Source organism: Phyllostomus discolor, chromosome 2 (genome assembly GCF_004126475.2).
Source record: "Phyllostomus discolor isolate MPI-MPIP mPhyDis1 chromosome 2, mPhyDis1.pri.v3, whole genome shotgun sequence".
In the NCBI taxonomy this organism is placed as follows: domain Eukaryota; kingdom Metazoa; phylum Chordata; class Mammalia; order Chiroptera; family Phyllostomidae; genus Phyllostomus; species Phyllostomus discolor.
This window is the reverse complement of record NC_040904.2, coordinates 103683050-103702245: the sequence shown is the minus strand read 5'-3', so window position 1 is coordinate 103702245 and position 19196 is coordinate 103683050. Positions and strand designations below refer to the sequence as shown.

Here is a 19196-nt window from a genome sequence, read left to right as displayed (position 1 = left end):
GTGCTGGCGGCTGACACAGTCAGGAAAGACATGAGCATCATTTAGACCAAGACATGATCATCAAGGATCTCACAATATAACATGGGAGAGAAAGACATGCAGGCAACCAATGACTCGAATAAGTACAATGAGGTTGAAACATACGTTGCCGACACTCAACCATTTGGATACACAAAAATGGCAGTTTTGTACGATTCAATATAATGTAAATGCGTTATGGTGTGTATAGCAGATAAGGGTCTCTAAAGGATCCTATGTAGGAGGGAAAGCCATATAAATGTGTTTGGAAATGGGCCTATACTTTACCCTGGTAAATGTGCTACTGAAGGCTTTTAACAGACAAGTGAGATGTTGAAAGGCATGTTTTAGGAAGATGAATGTGTTGTTGGTAGAAAAAGTAAAATGCAGAGGCAAAATCCCAGAAAGCAGGGAGGCCATTTAGGAGGCCGCTGGAAGGATTTAAACAAAGGGTAATCAAGGCCTGCCTGGGGTGCTGTGACAGAAATTTTGAGGGAGTCATTCTCAGGGCTTGACAACAGACTAGCTATCTGAAAATATGCTGAAAATGAATGGACAGGTAAAATCTGAGTGTCTGGGATCATCATGTTGTTCTTCCTCTAAAAGGGAAGTCAAACCAAGTTACTGCTTTGAGAGAAAAAGGAAATAGTTTTCTGATGCTGAGACTGAGGAAAAGCTGGATGTCGAATTGGAAACACAGAGGTGAGCAATCGTAACTGCTGTACCCAGCGGAGACGGTGCACACCATGTTGTCAGTTGGTCTTATACTTGCTTGTTGGTTCTCCAGCTCCTCAGTAGAACTTAGTGTTCATAAGGGTAGGTGCTGGTTTGTTTTGTTTCACTGTGCATCTCCACCCTGGAACAGTGCCTGACAAACAGGTGCTCGAAAAATGTGGTGAGTGCGTGAGTCAATTAATATGAAACTCCCCCTAGGAGTGAAGTCACTTCAAAGATATTGTTGTGGACATCAGAATGAAAGCAATATGTTGTTGGAAGTTGGTGAGGATCTAGAGAAAGAAGAATCAGGGGCAGAAGTCCAAGTGCAGATCTCACCGGTAGCAGGAAATAACAAATGTGTCAGATGGCAGAGGAAGGGAGTTGTTTGACAGTAGCACAAAGAGAAGATGTATTGAATTGATATACTGGAGGTGGGTAGAAAGGATGAGGCTCAGAGTGTTGTAGATAGGTTAACCTTAGACTCTGAGTCTAGAGAAAGAATGAGAGAATAAAAGGACAGCGATGCATCGGGGTGAAGATAAAAGTAATTCGGTAACCTCCATGCTAAAATAAAACAGACCCTCAGTGTTTCTTGGATGCTAACAGTAACGTCTAAAATCCTTTAAATAGTCTCCAGGGTCTGCCATGATATGACGCAAACAATCATTCCAGCTTTATTTCCCACGGCTCACCTCACAAACCCTGAACTTCAACGAGGTGTATCTGCTCTGCACGCTCCAAGGTGTCCCCAGCTATCCTTTCTCTCTACCTTTACTGACAATACCAATGCTGCCAGGATAAACCCTACCCACTTAGTAAAGTCTAATGCTGGAACTTCTCTGAACTTAATCAAACTAGAATTTTGATTTTTCTTAATTATACGCAGTCTCCATTTCTAGATCTCTCTCTTACCCATAATGCTCTGTTTATTTGTTCCTCCTCTATTCATTTAACAAATATTTACCAAGTGCCTCCTTTAAATCAATGCTTAGTTGGATTCAGTGATGTCGTGGGGTTATAAAACAGACATATCTCCCCCCTCATTCATAGGCTTAAAAGTCGGGTGGAAGGTGCAGTCACATAACCCAACAAATGCTTATACTGATGGTCCTAGGTACCAAGAAATAACAGTACAGGGTGTGGTAAGAGATAGGACTTGGGGAGGAGACTGTCAGAATGATAGGACAGGCTGAGATCAAAAGAAGAGAGGGCATAAGGGGTGGACTCTGGCATGGGAGGAAGAAGAATTTTCCAGGTAGAGGAAACAAAGTCTCTTTACAAAGGCCTTGGCCTGGGAAGAAACCTGACACATTCGAGGAGGGCCAGGGAGGTTGCCAGGCAGTGAACAAAAAGAAGAGTGGCTTCAGTGGGGCTAGAGAAGTGGGCCAAGGTCCTGATCATGCAGCCCTCAGAAGTCATGTTGAGGATTTTGGTATTTATCCTATGAGCAAAGGGGTGCTATTGAAGGGCTTAAAGCGATTCAGCAATGTAGAGAGCTTGAATGTTACAAAGATCCCATTGGCTGCAGAGTGGAGAGGAGATCTAGACGGAGGTAAGAGTGACTGTCTGGGGACTAGTTGGGAGGCTCCTTTCACAGTCAAGTGTAATAGGACAGTGGCTTGGAGGGGAGTGGATTAGATGGACACTCAATAAATGCCAAAGGGGGCAGGATCTGTCCTTCAGGGTCAATCACTATCTTCCTAGGTGTTGGATCTGTTTGTCAGATCTGGAGTTCCAGATCTGATGTATTAATATCTTTTTTTAACAAACTTCATTGCTGTAGCTGTATTACTTGTCACATAATGTATAGAGTAAAACACAACAGACAAATTTATCCCAAAAGTTACAGTTCTTATTCTTTCATGCAAACACAGGCACACTTAGGGACTGACAGAAGCCTGCATTACACATAAGGTCTCTGTGTTGGTGCACTGTTCTGAGGAGGAATAATGGGGAATTGTCTTTTAAGATACTAAATATAAGAAATGTCTCATATGTCACATCATATGAGCCTCTAATTTAAAAATGTATTGCCTTTCATATGGCAAATTGTATGTATATCAAGACAAAATAAAGAGGGTAAAAAGACTAGCCACAGATTGAGGACAGATATTTACAACATATATAACCAACAAATGACTAATATCTAGAATATATGAAGAACTCCTAAAAACACAGAAGAAAAAACAGACAACTCACTAGACATAGGGGCAAAAGGCTTGAACAAGGACATCATAAAAGAGAAAATTCTAAGGTTCAATAAGGTTCCAACCTCATTAGTAATTAGAGAATTGGAAATTAAAACCATAATTACCACATACCCACTAGATCTGCAAAATTATGATACCTGAAAATTTCAAGTAGAAGCAAGGATATAGAGCAACAGAAAATTTAACATATATTGGTAAGGGTGTAAATTTGGTATCAGCATTAAAAAAATAGTTTACATTATCTAGTAAAGTGGAAGATATACGAGGTCTGTCCAGAAAAAGTCCAACTATGTTAACATAATGAGAACAGTTTGTGTGACATCAATGTAACCTGGCAGCCAGAGGGAGTGGACTGGAATGCACCTGTGTGAACAATGACGACTTCACTGTACTAGTCAGTGGGGGTGGTAGATGCTCTTGAGTGAGCATCACATTCAAAATGACTGAGTGAATAGAGCAATCGATCTGCATCAAATTTTGCATTAAGCCTGAATATCCCTCTGTGGAAACTATTCAGATAAATCAGAAGGCAGTAGCTGTGGGCAACTAGTGACTGGGAACTTCATCAAGACAACACACCCACTCATGCATCATATCTGGTGCAAAGTTTTGAGAAACATCAATTCACCCGGGTGACTCAGCTTCACTACAGCCGATTTGGTGCCCTGTGACTTTTGGCTTTTCCCAAAACTAAACTCACATTTGAAAGGGAAGAGATTTCAGATCATCAATGAGATTCATGAGAATACAACAGGGCAGCTGATGGTGATTGGGAGAACTGTGTGAGGTCCCAAGGTGCCTACTTTGAAGGGGACTGAGGTGTCATTGTCCTATGTACAGTGTCTCTTGTATCTTCTATCTTCTTCAAGAAATGCCTCTCCTTTTCACAGTACATGGCCAGATACTTTCTGGATAGACCTGTGTATAAGACATACCCTATCACCTAGCAATTATACTCCCAGCTTGACCCCCAAGAGAAACACAAGTACGTGTGCACAAAGATTTATATATACTGGGTTGGCCAAAAATTTCATTTAGTTTTTTCCATAAAAGACACATTTTTCATTTTCACTAATAACTTTAATGATTTGGATATTTTGAGTATGTTGGCTATTTTCCACATGGTATAATGCTGGTTGTTCTTAATATCTCAATTTGATCGTTATAGACTTCAACTGGTCTTCCTGATCATGGAGCATCGTCCAGTGAAAAATCTCCAGTATGAAACTTCACAAGCCACTTTTGACATGTTCAATCAGTCATAGCACCTTCTCCATACACTGCACAAATCTTTTTTGTATGTGCTTCAGTTGTGTTTTTACCTTTCATGTAATAATAAAGTAAAATATGCTGAAAATGTTGCATATTTCCTTTCATCTTCAATATTAATATGGCTACACAAACATTCACCAATTTTGGTAAGTTTTTTTAAATGCATAGTGTTATGACAGCTGTCACAATACAATCTAATGAAATCACTTAGAATAAAATTAGACACCTAAGTATTACAAGAGCCATCTTATGGAAAAAACCAAACAAACTTTTTGGCTGGCCCAATACAAGAACATTCACAGCAGCTCCCAGTAGCCCCGCACATCCCGTGTACAGAATGGACAAATAGACTGTGCTATATTCACACAGCACAACACTACACAACAGTGAAAATGAATGAACAGCTCTGCACGTCAACATGGACGGGTTCCATAAAAACCGGTGTTGAGTCACAGAAACAAGACACACACAGACAAAAGCACCAGTACGATTCTAGTCATATACAATTTAACAACAGCTACACTGAAGCCACATTGTTTTAGGAACACATACATAAGAGGCAAAATTATTTTTTAAAAAAGCAAGGACATGATTATTACGAATGTCAGGAGAACAGCTAGCTGCCTGCAGTGGAGAGGGGCCGGTGTGACAGGGGAGGGGCACATGAGGGGCTCTGGAGAGCCAGCAAGGTCCTGCTTTCATGCCGGCACGTCACTGCACGTGTGCTTGCTTTATAACTAGTCATTCACTGGGTTAGTAGTTTTTGTGCATTTTAAACAGATGTATTTCACATTCAAATTTTAACTTTAATGTAGACCAGATGTTTATAATCAGGAATGTCTTTTATTCATAGGAATAAGAGTGTAAATAACGGTTAGTTAACCAGCCAACTCCATAACTCTTAGTGGGTAATAGTACAGACTAAATACTGTACATTTTAATAAAAATAGAAAGTGATATAGTTGCAATATTATTAGTTAGACAAAACACACAAGAGCAATAATGAATAAGGATTAGTTTTAAAGAGCGTCATATCGGATTGGAAAAGGTAAAATACACTAATGAGGCACTAGGCAGCAAGGCTGCGGGGGTACAGGCACTCACGCACAGCCAGAAGGAGCGTGAATCACTCCAACATGTGAGGGGCTGATTTGACAATGTCTTCTAAAACTTTAACATGCATATTCCCTTCGATGCAGTAACTCTGCTTTGAGGATGTTGGCCTATTAATATACTCGCAACTCACAAGTGTGAGAAACTATATCGGTATAAGGATTACAGCCTTGTTTGTAATGGTAGAGGACTGGAAACCTCCCATACACCCATCCATAGAGGATTAGTGAAACAGTTAAGGCACCACAAGTGATGGAATACTGTCTGGCCATCAAAGGAGTGAAGCAGCTCCACATATCCAGTAATGCAATCACCCAGGTTTGTTACATGGGGAAAAGTGTAGAACAGTACTTAATTGTAAGCTGCTACTTGCTTAACATTAGATGATTGTGAGGAAGTAAAAGAAGATTTGGTCAAGATTCTAAGGGAATTAGAATCTTGAATAGTTTTGAATCTTGAATCTTTTTGAATAGTTTCCACTAAAGCTAAGAGTCTATATAAAAAAAAAACTGTAATTCTACATCCAAACAAAATACTTCTTGGATACAGATGTATGAGTAGCACTGTTCTTTTACATACTGTCTGTGATTATAGCACTTTGAGATCAAAACTGATACAAAGGAGGAGAAATAGAAAAGAAGATGAACTTCAAGGCCAAGTTCAAATTTCGCTTGTGTTGTAACAGTCTTCCCTGGTTCCCAGCCTAAATTTGTTGTTCAAAATGGGTATACTTCTGTTATACTTGTAAAATGTAGCATTTTGTGTGGTAAGTATGTATCTCACCTGACACATGCATCTTTGTAATTTCTCAGATGCCCAGCACAACAATTGGCATATAGGAAGTACTGAGTACCACTGTCTCCTCTTGTCAGTACACGGAACGTGTATCCAGTTACTCAATTTGGTATCGTGCATGAGACACTTTGGAACTGCGGCATGAGGACAGAAGTCATGCTTACATATCCCAAATCTCCATGGTATCTGGTCAGCAGTGAACACTCAATAAAATTGTTTAACAAAAGAATGAATTCAGTGTACCAATATATTTGAAATAATTTTCTATTATGCCTCTAACTAATTCCATTCTTCTCTGTTAACAGATTTTTCTGCCTGGTCATGTGTTAATGGTAGTGTCTACATCTTTGCCCTTGAAATAACACATATATAAATGTTAGAGAACATACCCTGAAAATCCTTTTCTTTTAGGAATGTTTGAGAAATTTTTCATGGATGCAATAAAGATTCTAAAGAGCCTCCCTTTAACAAAACTGTTCCCCACTCCTCAGCCCCTCACATCCCTTTAAAAAAATTAGAACAATTTTTATGAATAATTTTCCTCTGAAAAATTATTCAGAGGAAAATTTTCTGTTTTAGGAGGTAGAAACAAGTTAATAATATTTGGATTATGTGAATACATCCTGACCTTTCAACACCACTCCTGCAGCTGAAGACCAGCAGCTAGCAGGAGACAAGAGATGGAACTCGGGGAAACACAGAGCCTCCTTCTTTCCTCTAGTACGCCGTGAAGTTCAGAGAGAAGGGTCAGGCCCCGCAGGTGGAACGGGGCAGACCTAACGTGCGCAGGAGCCTTCCCTAAGCACTCCACAGCCAGCCTCATCAGGGGCCACGCAGATTAGAGGAAGAGCTCTCCTGAACTTCTAGTCAATGTACTCTCTCTCAGCAATTAGCAATTCCAAACAGAATCAGTTACAGCATTAAATAAAAATAGTACATGAACACTCGGAACTTGGAAGATTGAACTTTAAGCCCTAGTATATGAGGAGGCTGAAAACTGACTCAGCCCATATACGAGGAAGTGACTGCTTTAATGCACCCAGGGCCAGACCCCAGGGAACAGGGTGGGCGAAGCACGCCATGCCTGCCTCATGCTGGTTGGGACTAGGCAGTGGGCCTGTCACGGGCCAGTCTGCACAGGTCTTCATCTCCTCTAACAGTTTTCTCACAACAGGAAGGGCTATCAGGCACACCTGAGGATATCTGCTGTTTAGTGGCCCGGGGAGAGGGCCTGAGCCAAAGTCACGACCTCACCGTTGCTCCCAGCGGGTGGCCACCACAGAGAACACTCAGCTTGTTTCTCTGACAAGGCCCCGCTTCCTGGCAGTACGATCACATCATCTCATCCCCATGACACAGACTCTCAGATCCACCCATCCCCATCATCCACCTGCTGCGTGACCCTGGCGGTGGAAGGCAGGTGGGCAGGAGCCCTCAGCAGTGAGGAAGTGACACGAGGCTGCCTGGCAAGTAAAACCGGAGCAAGCATTTTCAGGCAAGCTCAAGACCAACAAACAGGGTAATATTTACCCACTCGTCTACCCAATGGGCTTTCCCCAAGAACCCTACGTCACGGTCATGGAGTGCACACCATGCTCTACAGCACGGCGTGGACAGGTGACGGTGGTCTGTCTACAGCAGAGCCACCACTTCAAAGTCCCTCCCCCTCCCCATTTCTAGCCTCACTGCTTTGATGGCAGACATTCATTTCCAGCAATAGTTTTGCTTGATGTTTCTAAAAGAGTTCATTTTCATACCCACCGGATGGCTTACCTCCAGTTACCATACTCCTGGTGTTACTTCTAGTCATCCAGGAGCACAGCATTTTAAGAACAGTAGTTCCCATAGCTGCTCCCCACCATAGCTTTAACAAGGGATTCCGTCATTCTGTCCTACTCTAAAAGCACTTTTTCTCCTTAACTGACCCAGAAGGAAAAAAGGGTAAGTGAGGAGCCGAGAGGTCTGTGTGGAATACTCCAGTACAGTCCTTGGGCTGAGAGCTGCTGCTTCTCTCTCTGCCTTCAGCCTCCAAGCCTTGCTCTGCCCTCCCGCACAGTCCGGGCCGCCTCCCCTTCTGAAGCCTCTTTCTCCCCAGCAGAGAACACCCGGCTGAGAGCGAGCTACTCACTTGGGTCTCGTTTGCCTCGGACTGTCACCAGCTAATCCACTTGGACATCGTGGGTCTCCCTGAGATTTGTTTTCTCCTTCCGCCAGAATTTTAAAAAGTAGAATTAAAGTTTGTGCTGGGTTGTCGCAGGGCTGCGTGGGCTCTGGAGACTCCCTGCTCACAGGCACCTTGGAGGTGGGGAGCAGCCCTGCCACATCTCAGCGCTCATTGCCAAGCACTCGGAGCCCAACCAGGAATTTACCTTGGGAGACACAAAGACTGTCTGGAGCAGATGCACCCGCCCCACAAGGCTACTGTATGCGTCACGAGTACTTGGTATGAAAGAGTCTGCGATAGGCATTAATATTTGAGAAATTATCTTTCCTTTTCCCTGTATGTCAGCCCTAGCGACACAAGACAGGGCTGTAAGAGCTACTTTGTTACTCATTTTGGGTCACTGTGGATTTAGCAGAGCTGGGACAGGGTGGTTCAGAGCCACCGGAGAAGTTGGTCACAGGAGTGTTTGCTTTCTGCTACAAGGATCTGGAAGCTGAACCATCAGGGTTACCTCCAAAGTACTGTTTTTAATACAATTTGACAGGCAGGGAATTGACTTGGGTTTGAGCCTAAGGTCTGCCATTACCTGGCTTTTTGACTCTGAGAAGTCACTTGGCTTCTTTTAAACAGGATGAAGACAGAAGGTTGGTGATCTTTCAGGCTCTTTTCTTCCCAAAGCCTCTGTGTTTCCAAGTTCCAAACTCACCCGAGTCAAATGTGGCCTCCGGCTACTTGGCAGCTGTCTCATAAAGATCTGATCTACTGGCAAACCGCCTTTTGTGGTTTCCCTCTTTCCGTAACAGACACTAACGCGGAGCTTCCACTAGAAGCAGAGAGAGGCTGTGCGGAGGCAGTGTGTGCTCTGGGCATCCGGAGGGCACTTCTGAGTTCGCCTCCTTCTGCTGCGTGCGGCAAACTACTCATTGGCTACTTTATTTTTCAAAAATTAATTGCATTTTCAGATGATTAGCAACTTTAATGGTGGGTCTCTCAAGGAAAGTTGTCAAGCTATGGAGTATGAATTAAAACATTAAGTAAAGTAATGCTGTCATGGGAGAACTTGCCATGTGGACCTAGGGTAGTATGTTTTATTAAAGTGTCTTTCATACCCTTTGGTGGGGTGCAGCTTCTGGAAGCCAGTCATTTGAGCGACTTCTCTTTTACAGGAATACATGTGACCTCAACTCCTCACGCCTTATCATTTTCTTCTGAAAAGCCAACACATTTTACTGCACTGAATGTCACTGGGGAGAGAATGAAGTTGTGGTTCTGGGAGGTGACAGAGCAGCCACAGAAAGGGAGCTTTGGCCATCCCAAGGACCAGGGATCCTGTGTTTTATGCTGCTTTTGTTTTTATCCTCATCTAAGGACATTTTTCCATTGCTTTTTTTTGAAAGAGAGGAGGAGAGAGAGAAACATCGATGTGGAGAGAAACATCGATCGGTTGCCTCCCATACATGCCTGGCCCAGGGGTCGAACCCACAACCTAGGTACATGTCCTGATTGGGAACTGAGCCTGCAATTTGTCAGTTATGGGACAACACTCCAACCAGCCAAGCCACACCAGCCAGGGCGGGGTCCCATTTTTTTCTTGCCCACTGCCACCACAGATCACACTAGGGAAAAAAGCTATTTTCAAATCTGGTTCTGAATTTGGATTGTTCAGAAAACTGAAAAAATAAATCACAATTTGGGCTTAAACCTTTAAAGTGAAGATGACATTTTCCCTACTTTGGACTGACTACCCAAATCAGAAACCAGTGAGAAAAATCAGATTTGTACAGCAGTTCTGGCCCACCCTCCCATCAGACGCGGGGTGCAGGCTGAGACTCAAGATTATGAGGGTCCAAACCTGGATTTCAGAGATATCGACTCCCAGTCCTGGTGATAGGAAGCACAGTTACATACTCTTCCTGTGTATTGATTTAAGAGTCAGAAAGTGTTTTGTTACTAGATGGGAGGCCACATATATAAAGAAATATTTTATGGGCCTTCTTCAGGCCGCACTGAGATAAAGGCGGAGGAACAAAGTGCTGAGGGACGTCTCTGAAAGACCAGCCACGTTTCCTTCAGCTTCCAATACAGGCGCGTCACGGTCTGGGTCTCCTGCGAGTGGCTCGCCTGTGCAGGCGCCCCTGCTAAAGGCACCACATTGTCGCAATAATGGTTTGGAGACCCAACCATGGGCGAACTGTCTTGACGGTTTTTAAGAATTTAAGTGAAAATTATTACCTAGTGTGAACTGATAGGATTTTTACTGGCACTGACCCTGATGAGTCTACATTTCTTGATGTTTGGTTTTCTCTTTAGTGGCAGAACCCAGTGATCTGTGGGTCCTTAAACCTCCAGGGGGCACACTGTGCATTCTCTTGCACGGCAGTGCCCTGTAGTCACTTGGACAGTGACATACTTCATACCTTCTCTGCCTCAGACTACTTTTCATATAGGATCTCGGCTAGTCCTTCAACATCCAGGGAAGAGAAATCATTACCTTCACAGTGTAGATGAGAAGACGGAGGCACACAATGATTGAATGACCCACTCAAGGTAGGCAGTCAAGGGTCGAACCCATCCCCTTCCTACCACAGTCGCCTTTCCTTCTGCAGTAGATGCCTTGCATCCCGCCTGGACCCCCTCTCCCCCAGGACACCCATGCCCGAGCTCTTGTGCATGGTGGCCACTAACAGCTCATAGGTAACACAAAAGGCTGGCCAACCACCCCCCACCCCCGTCCCCACTTTGTCTCCAGGTGGAGCAATCTCTGGGTGCAATTCATGTTCCAAAGCTCTGGGAAGGGTCAGCCTGAGCCGGACTCCAGCTGAAACCATGTGCATGTCTGCCCTCTCTCCTCTCCACTGGACCCTGTTTCCCTGCTCCTTTGTCTGAGAGCACCCTTCCCCCAATAAATCTCATGCACAGTAATCTCAGTCTCAGACTCTGTTTCTAGGCAGTTGGACCCAGGATGCTTCCCTCTTCCCTCCCCACACTCTCCCAAGTATCAGGTACTCCTATCCTATCCCCAGCCCTGTTCTCTAGGGGCTTCCACCGCCCCTCTCCATTTATAAGCCCATTTAAATGGAAAGGTTGCTTTTTTCTGAGTCATCTGTTCCCCTATAAGCAACAATCCCTGCAGGGAAAATAATTTCTTACATGAAACTCAAGTTCTTCCAATGGCAGCATCATCCCACTTTTTCTTAGAAGAAAAATTGAGTAACCTTTTACCTCTGATGCTATTAGCAGAAGACTAGGGATGCCAAGCTTTCTCTGATTGTTTACATTTCTTCCCTACAAGAAAGCCATCTAGACAATGGCTTGGCTTTGGTGTGTTCATTGCTATACTGCCGGTGTGGAGAGCTGCATCTGCTATGGAGCAAGCAGCACCTCAATGCAGTGCATGAGTAAAGAGAGCTGGACTGGGCCAATGCAGGGGCAGGGCCCTCACTAATGCACCAGTGCATGGGCTAGACCCTCTTTGACTAGAGCCCTCATACCCAGTGGCCTGCTACGTGCTCCTAGAGTACAGGTTTCAGGATGACCAGGTTCTGATAAGCCAGGTGGGGCTCTACTGAAGTCTATTCCCAGAAGCCCCAGCAGCCAGGCTGCTTCACCCCTAGTCACATGCGTCATGTTACTGCACTGAGTAACACTGTAGGAATCTTCGACTTCCCCTCAGTTGGACCCTCATCGTCTCTAAACACAGCCTTCCCTCCCAATCAGCAAAACGAAATTTCGGTCATGACCCACTACATTAATTTGAAAGGCCGGAATTTTAACAATATTACTGAGTTAGATCTTAAAATCTCCAGGTTCTCAGCCACTTTCCTCTCCCCCTTCAGCTCACTGCCATTATCAGCCCATCTTGTGTCTTAGATCATGTTAGCTGTGACTGAAATTCCTCATTCAAATTATAATCATGTTCCAGCAATGCTCTCTCTCTTACATATTTTGCAAGGAAGAGCATCTTCAACTCATTTTCCTTTAATTTCCCTATCTCAGCCAGCCCAGACATGTCCAGAAATTCATGGTGATATCTGGATGGACAGTATCTCTACTAGGATGCACTTGTAATGTGCAACTCAATAAGCATTTAGTGAGTGTCCCAGCGTGCCTAGATGAAATAAATGTAAACATAATGCATAGGGAGCATCACAATGCAGATGGTCACTTCTGTGCCATTAGCTGGAAATTATTCGGCAGACATCCATCATGTTAAACAATAAGATACTTCTTCATTACCACCTCATTACTCAACTGACTAGAATTCCATAATTTTGGATTTCTTTGAAGTGTGGTTGCAAAGCCCCATCAATTAATAATAAACCTATAGACAAAAGACTCTTCACAGTGGGATGGCCAGAGTAGTATTGAGCATATTACTGACCACAATAGGAGGGAGCTCAGACCAATATAGAACAATGTAAGCACACCCATTTGCCTTCAGGGAGATAACACTTGCATGGGACAGGTGTAAGGTAGAACCTAATTATGCAGACTATTTGAGGATCAAATAAAAGAAAATTTGGGGAAAGTTATTAATGTCATTTACAGAAGTACCCATGTTGGCTTAGTCAGCATTTAATGCAAAAGTAAAAATATTAGATTGATTCCTCATCAAGGGGAGATTTATAACTTAAGTAAGCGACCCCAGATTTCCTGCTACAGAGAAAAGTGGGGGAACTTCCTTTTCTAGAAAGAAGAGTCTGACACAGAGGGTTCCAAGTGCTAAAATGTCATTGAGAAATGAGGAGAGACTTGGGCACTGGTCTTCTGTCCTCAATCTTGTCTTTTTAGCAAGAATTTGGATAAAGCCACATAAGGTACATTTATCCAATAATGCTCAGAGATGTAGTTGATACACTGGACAAATACTTTATATTCAAAACATGCTGGAATATTGGTGTGTAATCCAATAAGAAAAATCTAATAGATACAAAGTAGTCCAACACTCAGCTTACTAAATCACCTGCCCAACTAAGGGTGGTCCATAAAAACAGGTTAGAGATTTTATGAGCAACAGTGTATACCCTTCCTGGACATGGGGGACCATCTCAGCGAGACTAGGCAGAGCAGCCCTAGAATGAGAAGCTGAATTTGCATTAATTAGATCATGTCTGCAGTATTACATACCCTTCTGGATGCCCCATTTTATACAGATCATCACATACTGGAGTCAATCCAAAAGAAGGCAACTGGAATACGGAAGGCTCTGACAACACATTCACATAAGGAACAACTAGCAAAACTGAGGACCTCCAACCTGAACAGAGAAGATTAAGGACATCTGTCTTCACATATATAAAGCCTTACAGATTATACTGGCCAAAGGTGGTACAGTTTGAAGATTAAAATGAATATCTGACAGTAATGCATTTAACCCATTAAATAATAAAAAATTAGCTCATGAGCCCATGTAAGCACAAATATCTAAGTCTTAGACACTAATGGCTAGCAAATGAGAAGAGGAATAAGGGTATTCTGTTTACAGACAGGTAAACTGAAGCTACATCTCTTTAGGCCTAATATGGAAAAGACTCTGCTGACAATTAATTAGGATGAATCCAGAGGACAGGATTCCACTCAAGAACTTTCGATGGTCCTCAGTCTGCTAAATAGTTGGATACTGTTATTCATAGTATCTAAACTTTTGTTTCTACTATAATAAGGGTGGGAAATGAACATTTACTGAATGTCTAACAGATGCCAAGTGAATATATTTAAGTTAATCATCCCAGTGCCTGAGTGAAATGGGCATTATCTTTGTTTTGCAGGTAGGGAAATTAAGGCACAGTAATTCATGCAAAAAAACACAGAGAGTTAAGTGCCAGAGCTGGGATTTGAACCCAGGTGTGTCCAGACTCCTTCCTCCCCACCATAACACACATAATACATGCAGGGTGATTAGAAGGGTGACCTAGGGCTCCACAGCCACTCAAATTGGCCTGTCATGGTCATTTTAATGGTTATGCTTTCCTCATCTACCCAGCCCAGTAGTACCACTATTCTAATTCCTCTGGATTAGAAGAGGGAGACTGGGGCCTTTCCTAGAAACCCACTGTTAAAGGACCCCGACCCCTGTGAGGTGTCTCTGCCTGTTCCCTATCCACAGCCACCTGAGTTTGCCCTTCTGCTGAATATGGTTCAGTTTACCTGAATCAATCCACTTTGTCATCTTTCTCTACTTCCTGTTCTGTTTACCAGAGCACTTCGAAACCAGTGGAGACCAGTTTCCTGGTCTTCTGGTCTAGTTAGGGGAGAATTGAAAGATAGCAATAAATGGTTCCTCTGATGAAGGGGAGTGCAGGTCAAGGACACGTGGCTGCTTTGCTATCACTCTTCTGTGTTAGAGAAGTAAGAACATGCTAAATTACAGCGCATGGTCACTGACAAGCACTCTGCTTCATTCTCAAAGTGTGACTTTCTAAACGGCTTTCCAGGGTTTATGTATGGAACACAGAATCTCTCGTCATCTCCCAACCCGCTGCCCATGTTTCCCAAGGTTTGAGAAGGTGCTTCGGGGTAATGTTCCTAACAGACCAGGTTCCCCAGCTGACTAAAGCTTTCTGCTTGTAGGTAAAGAAATTTCTGGGCTTCTTCAGCATATTTAAAAATACAATGTTTGTATGTTTGGCGGCTTTTCAGACCACCAGTTTAAGCTGCCTTTTAATGCTGGAGTTCCCTGAGATCAGGGACTATGTCCCTTCCATCAATCACTCCTGTACTTCCAGATCACCTGTGTGTGCCCCGCGCCAGGGCGACAGCAGTGAAACACACAGACATAAATGATGCTCTCATCGGGGCTTAACGGCCTGGCTGTAGAGACACACATGACACAAAGATTGCACAAATAAGGATTCACACTCAACAGATAGTCCACATTTCTCTACAGTATCCAGCACAGAGCTCAGCATGTGGCAGGTGCTTTTCCATGAGTACGTGACGGATGGTTTTGTGGAGTGTGTGGAAAGATTGAACAGCTGAGATGATCTGAGCACGGGGAGTTCGATGCTGTGACTTTTGGAGTGAGGGGGGAAAAACCGTGAATTGGGAAGATCTGGGTTCTAGTTTCTGCTTTTCCACTAACTAGTAGAAGTTTCTTGGGCAAATCACTCTGTCTTTCTGGGCCTCGGTTTCCTGACTTAATAGAATAGTGTAGGCACCAGAACTCTCCATAAACAACAAAATGCTGCAGTCAGAGATATTCTCCTTCAGCCTCACTTACCATGCCAGGAGACAAGGCATGGCTGCAGCCGGCAGCTTCCTAGAACAAAGAGCTCTACCAAGGGGTCTGGGCAGGTTTGGGCTGCGAGGAGGACAGAGCAGCAGCGGGAAGGGGTGGGTTCCCTGGACCGTGAAACTGACAGGCTATGTCTGACACGAGAAACACTGCACTGCACTCACCACCCGCTGACTATTTAAAAAGAAACACTTTCATTCATAGGATATTCTAGGCTCTGTTTCTAAACAACACATCAGAGGAGAAAGGAAAGTACAGAAATAGTTTTCTCTGTATGTTTTTATAAGTGGTAAAAAAACGATTTTCCATTCACTCTGATAGTCAAAATGGCTCAGTAACTTGGAGGCAGGATGTCAGACAGGAGACTTTGAACGTCCCTCAACACTACCACAGGGAGTGGTGCAGCACCATGATCTTAGGAGGATTGGGGGCATGGTCTTTTTTCCCAGTGAGAAAAAAATTAGGAAAAATCCTAATGAATGCAGATCATCTTTAAAAAACACCCATAACTCAGAGCCCTAAAAGGAAGCAGGGACACAGCCTGCCACCTGAGGCTGGAGGACTAACCCAAAATACTAGGTCTAGATAAACTAGGGCCAGCCAATCTTTGCAAATCCATACCTTCTTCAATAAAATCACTGATATGCAGCAAAATATCATATCATACTCCTCTGACCCTGAGGTAAGCAAAGGAGAGTGCGGTCAGAGACAAAACTTTGCATGTCCCTGCTGCAAATTCAGACCGTCGAATTCTTCCTCTCGCTTCAGCAAACGCACTGAGTCTTGGCTACAGTCTCCTTTCTTCTGCTTCCCACGAGAGCTACTAACTTTTGTTTATTTGCTCCAAAATGTAAGAAAGGAAGTGACCAGGCTTTCTCCCAAGACTACGACATCCCTACATGCTGCTTCACACACCACCTCCTGGTCCTCTGCCTCTCAGGAACTGAGCCCCAATATCTGACCAGGGGAAGGAATCATCATTCCCACAGGAGCCCCTCTGGATAGGAGGCTCCCACCAACCAGCAGCTCTGTGGCCATTTCCCAAATCATTGGTCTTGGTCTAACTTTGAGATGAGTCTGTTCAAATCATTCTAAATATGAGCCAGTCACAGCCACTGAGGTCTCAGGAAACTAGCCCAGCCTCAGCTCCCTGAGTTCCAGCCTCTCAGAAGGCAGAGCAGCCCGAGCAGCCCAGGTGGAGCACCTCAGCAGGAGAGGAGATTTAGAGACTCCTGCTTGTTACCCTCGCCACTTCTGCTGAACTCTCACAACATGAGAGTCTCCCCTAAGACAAAATCTCCCCGTGTGACACACCCACTTCAGCCCTACAGAGAGACAACTAGCTCCTGAGGTCAGGCTCCATAATGGGAGAAATTTGCAGGGGGGTTACTCTTCAGGGGTAATTAAGCCAACAAATCTTAGAGGAAGGAAGGCTGGGGCACTGTCCTACCTTGTCACTGTCCACTGTGTTCTGAGAGGTCCTCGAGGCGATGGAGATGGTATCCGGCTGGCTGCTCCCATCCCCCTGGCTGTCAACATCCTCCACTCCATCCCTGCAGGAAGAAGAGGAAAAAAAACAGGGGTGGGGGTAGGGGGAACACTGTGGGTTTAGAGCACACAGGATTTCCAGCTGGGCTGGCAGAGCAGAGCCTCAGAAATTTCTAGCAAGGATTTGTCTAAAATTATCCCACTAAAGGAGCAGCCCTGTGTGATTTTCAATGACATAACCTCTTCTACTTAGTAAACACATAATCATTCTGTCGACAATGGAACACAAAATGAATCCTTCTCCCAAACTCCTCTGGCCTGTGGTGTAGAAGAGGCATTTTTACTGGGAATAGGTCCATATTAGGCAGTAGGAAGAGGTATATCCTACTTAGATCTAGGCTTCTAGCCATCAGACTGGGTCAGTTTTCCTGCATCCCATAACAGGATGGTGTTTGGTTTATAGCTGGCCTATAAAGAAGGCAGAACCAATATTGTTTTGACCTGTGTTTATCTGCTCTACAAACTGGAGTGGGATATTTCCTCCAGGGAAGATTACCTTTGGGAAGTTCCTGATATTCGACCCTCAATTCCTGGGTATGGAGGAGGAGTTCACTGCCTTTTATTCTGATGGGTGTTGTTGATCATGTACTTATTTGTGATGACTTCTTATAAACACAGAAGGCTAAGGCATCTTCTCAAAGATAGGGGAACGGTGACAGATTCCACAGCAGCTGTGTTCCTCAGCGTCTGATAAAACAGTCCCCCAAGTGCACCCTGCCCTTTGGACCCCTTCCTAGTCTCCTGGACCATAAAGCTGTCCCACATGTCCCACATGCTCCCTTATCTCTCCAGCTTTAGAACTGTGTCCCAGTCCTTCACTGAACCTATAGCCAGGCCCATAGCCAGGCCCCAAGGGGGGTTAAATGCCTGGGAACTGGTGAAGGCTAAATGGTTTGTGTCAAACAAAAACTGGAGGAGATGTGGGTCAGAGGCTGGCTGAGTTAGCACAGAGAAGGACAGCTCTTTCCATGAGGTTTTTATGAAAGTCACACCCTGACGCTGCTTACGGAAAAGTTAGGGCATTACGGAGAAGGGGAACTCGCTGTCTGAGAACGTTACCACGCAAGCACAACACCCACATACTGAAGCTGCATCACGGAGTCTAACCAATGACAATTGTGTGTGTAGGCATGTGTGTGCATGTGGGCACACATATGCTGCACATGTATAAACACAGTGTCTACTAGTCTTAAAGGTGTTTTCTTCCACCCAGAATATTTCTAAGCCAAATGCTGTTTTACCCCTCCCCCCTGCCACTGTGGGCTTAGAAAATGCCAACTTATTTTAATAACATAAGCCACATATTTGTAGGAAGGAAAATCTGCTGTAAAAAAATTATGTGATGCATTTCAAAACCAAAAATATAGGGCTTTCAGATCATCTGTTGTTGTAGATATCTGGGCCACTGCTCCCCCGCTTGCAGATAATTGGCTGTACTTTCTGCTTCCCACGACTCTGGCCCACTGTAGGCCCTTCTGGGCCCTCCAGATGAACCAGTACTGGGGGAGGTAGGGAGTCCATCCAGGAGTGTGGGTAGTATTCCCCAAGCCAATTCAGTGCTCTATAAACTCTGTCCTCATATCCAGGAGGCCAAGTTAATGAAATTACAGACTGCCTGGCTATTCTCTGCAGAGTATGCTGAGGTTTCTCACTGTCTTGTCGCAGAACAATGACAGAGAAAAGGTGGGAGGCATTTCCAAGATATACCCACTCCATGTTCTAGAGATGCTCTCCCACTCTAGGAGAAAGAGGCTCTTTTTCAAAGTAACCCTGGCTAACCTCACCTGAATATCCATTCCCACCATGGTCCTGGACATTCAGCTCTTTATGACCGTTCCCATTCTGTCTCATTAATGCAGGTAAGGCCTTCCTGCAACAGGGTCTGTCTCTAGTGTTTAATAAGTCTATCCCTTACCTGGACTCTGGACATAGGTAACTGAAATAAAAATAACCCTTTTCCCAATACAGCCATAATTTGTCCTTCCAGCACAGAGAGGTGACCACATCCTGGCCAGGCAGGTGTTGGGGCTTTTGCCCTGTGGAGGTATGTCTCTCCAGCTCAATCACGCCCTCCTTGTGGCCACCATCTCCCTCTGGACCCATGCTGCTGCTACCCAGGCCCTGC

At 44.3% G+C, this 19196-nt stretch overlaps 1 protein-coding gene across 11 annotated transcripts in view; it reads right to left on the bottom strand.

Annotated features, from left to right (window-relative positions):
• The window catches only part of KALRN (kalirin RhoGEF kinase), a 701923-nt gene that overhangs the window by 192697 nt on the left and 490030 nt on the right, over nucleotides 1-19196 (bottom strand). For all 11 annotated transcript variants that reach the window (XM_036018207.1, XM_036018206.1, XM_028504792.2 and 8 more), the window contains exon 33: nucleotides 16974-17076. In XM_036018207.1, the coding sequence (XP_035874100.1) occupies nucleotides 16974-17076 (103 nt within the window). The remainder of the gene's footprint in view (nucleotides 1-16973; nucleotides 17077-19196) is intronic.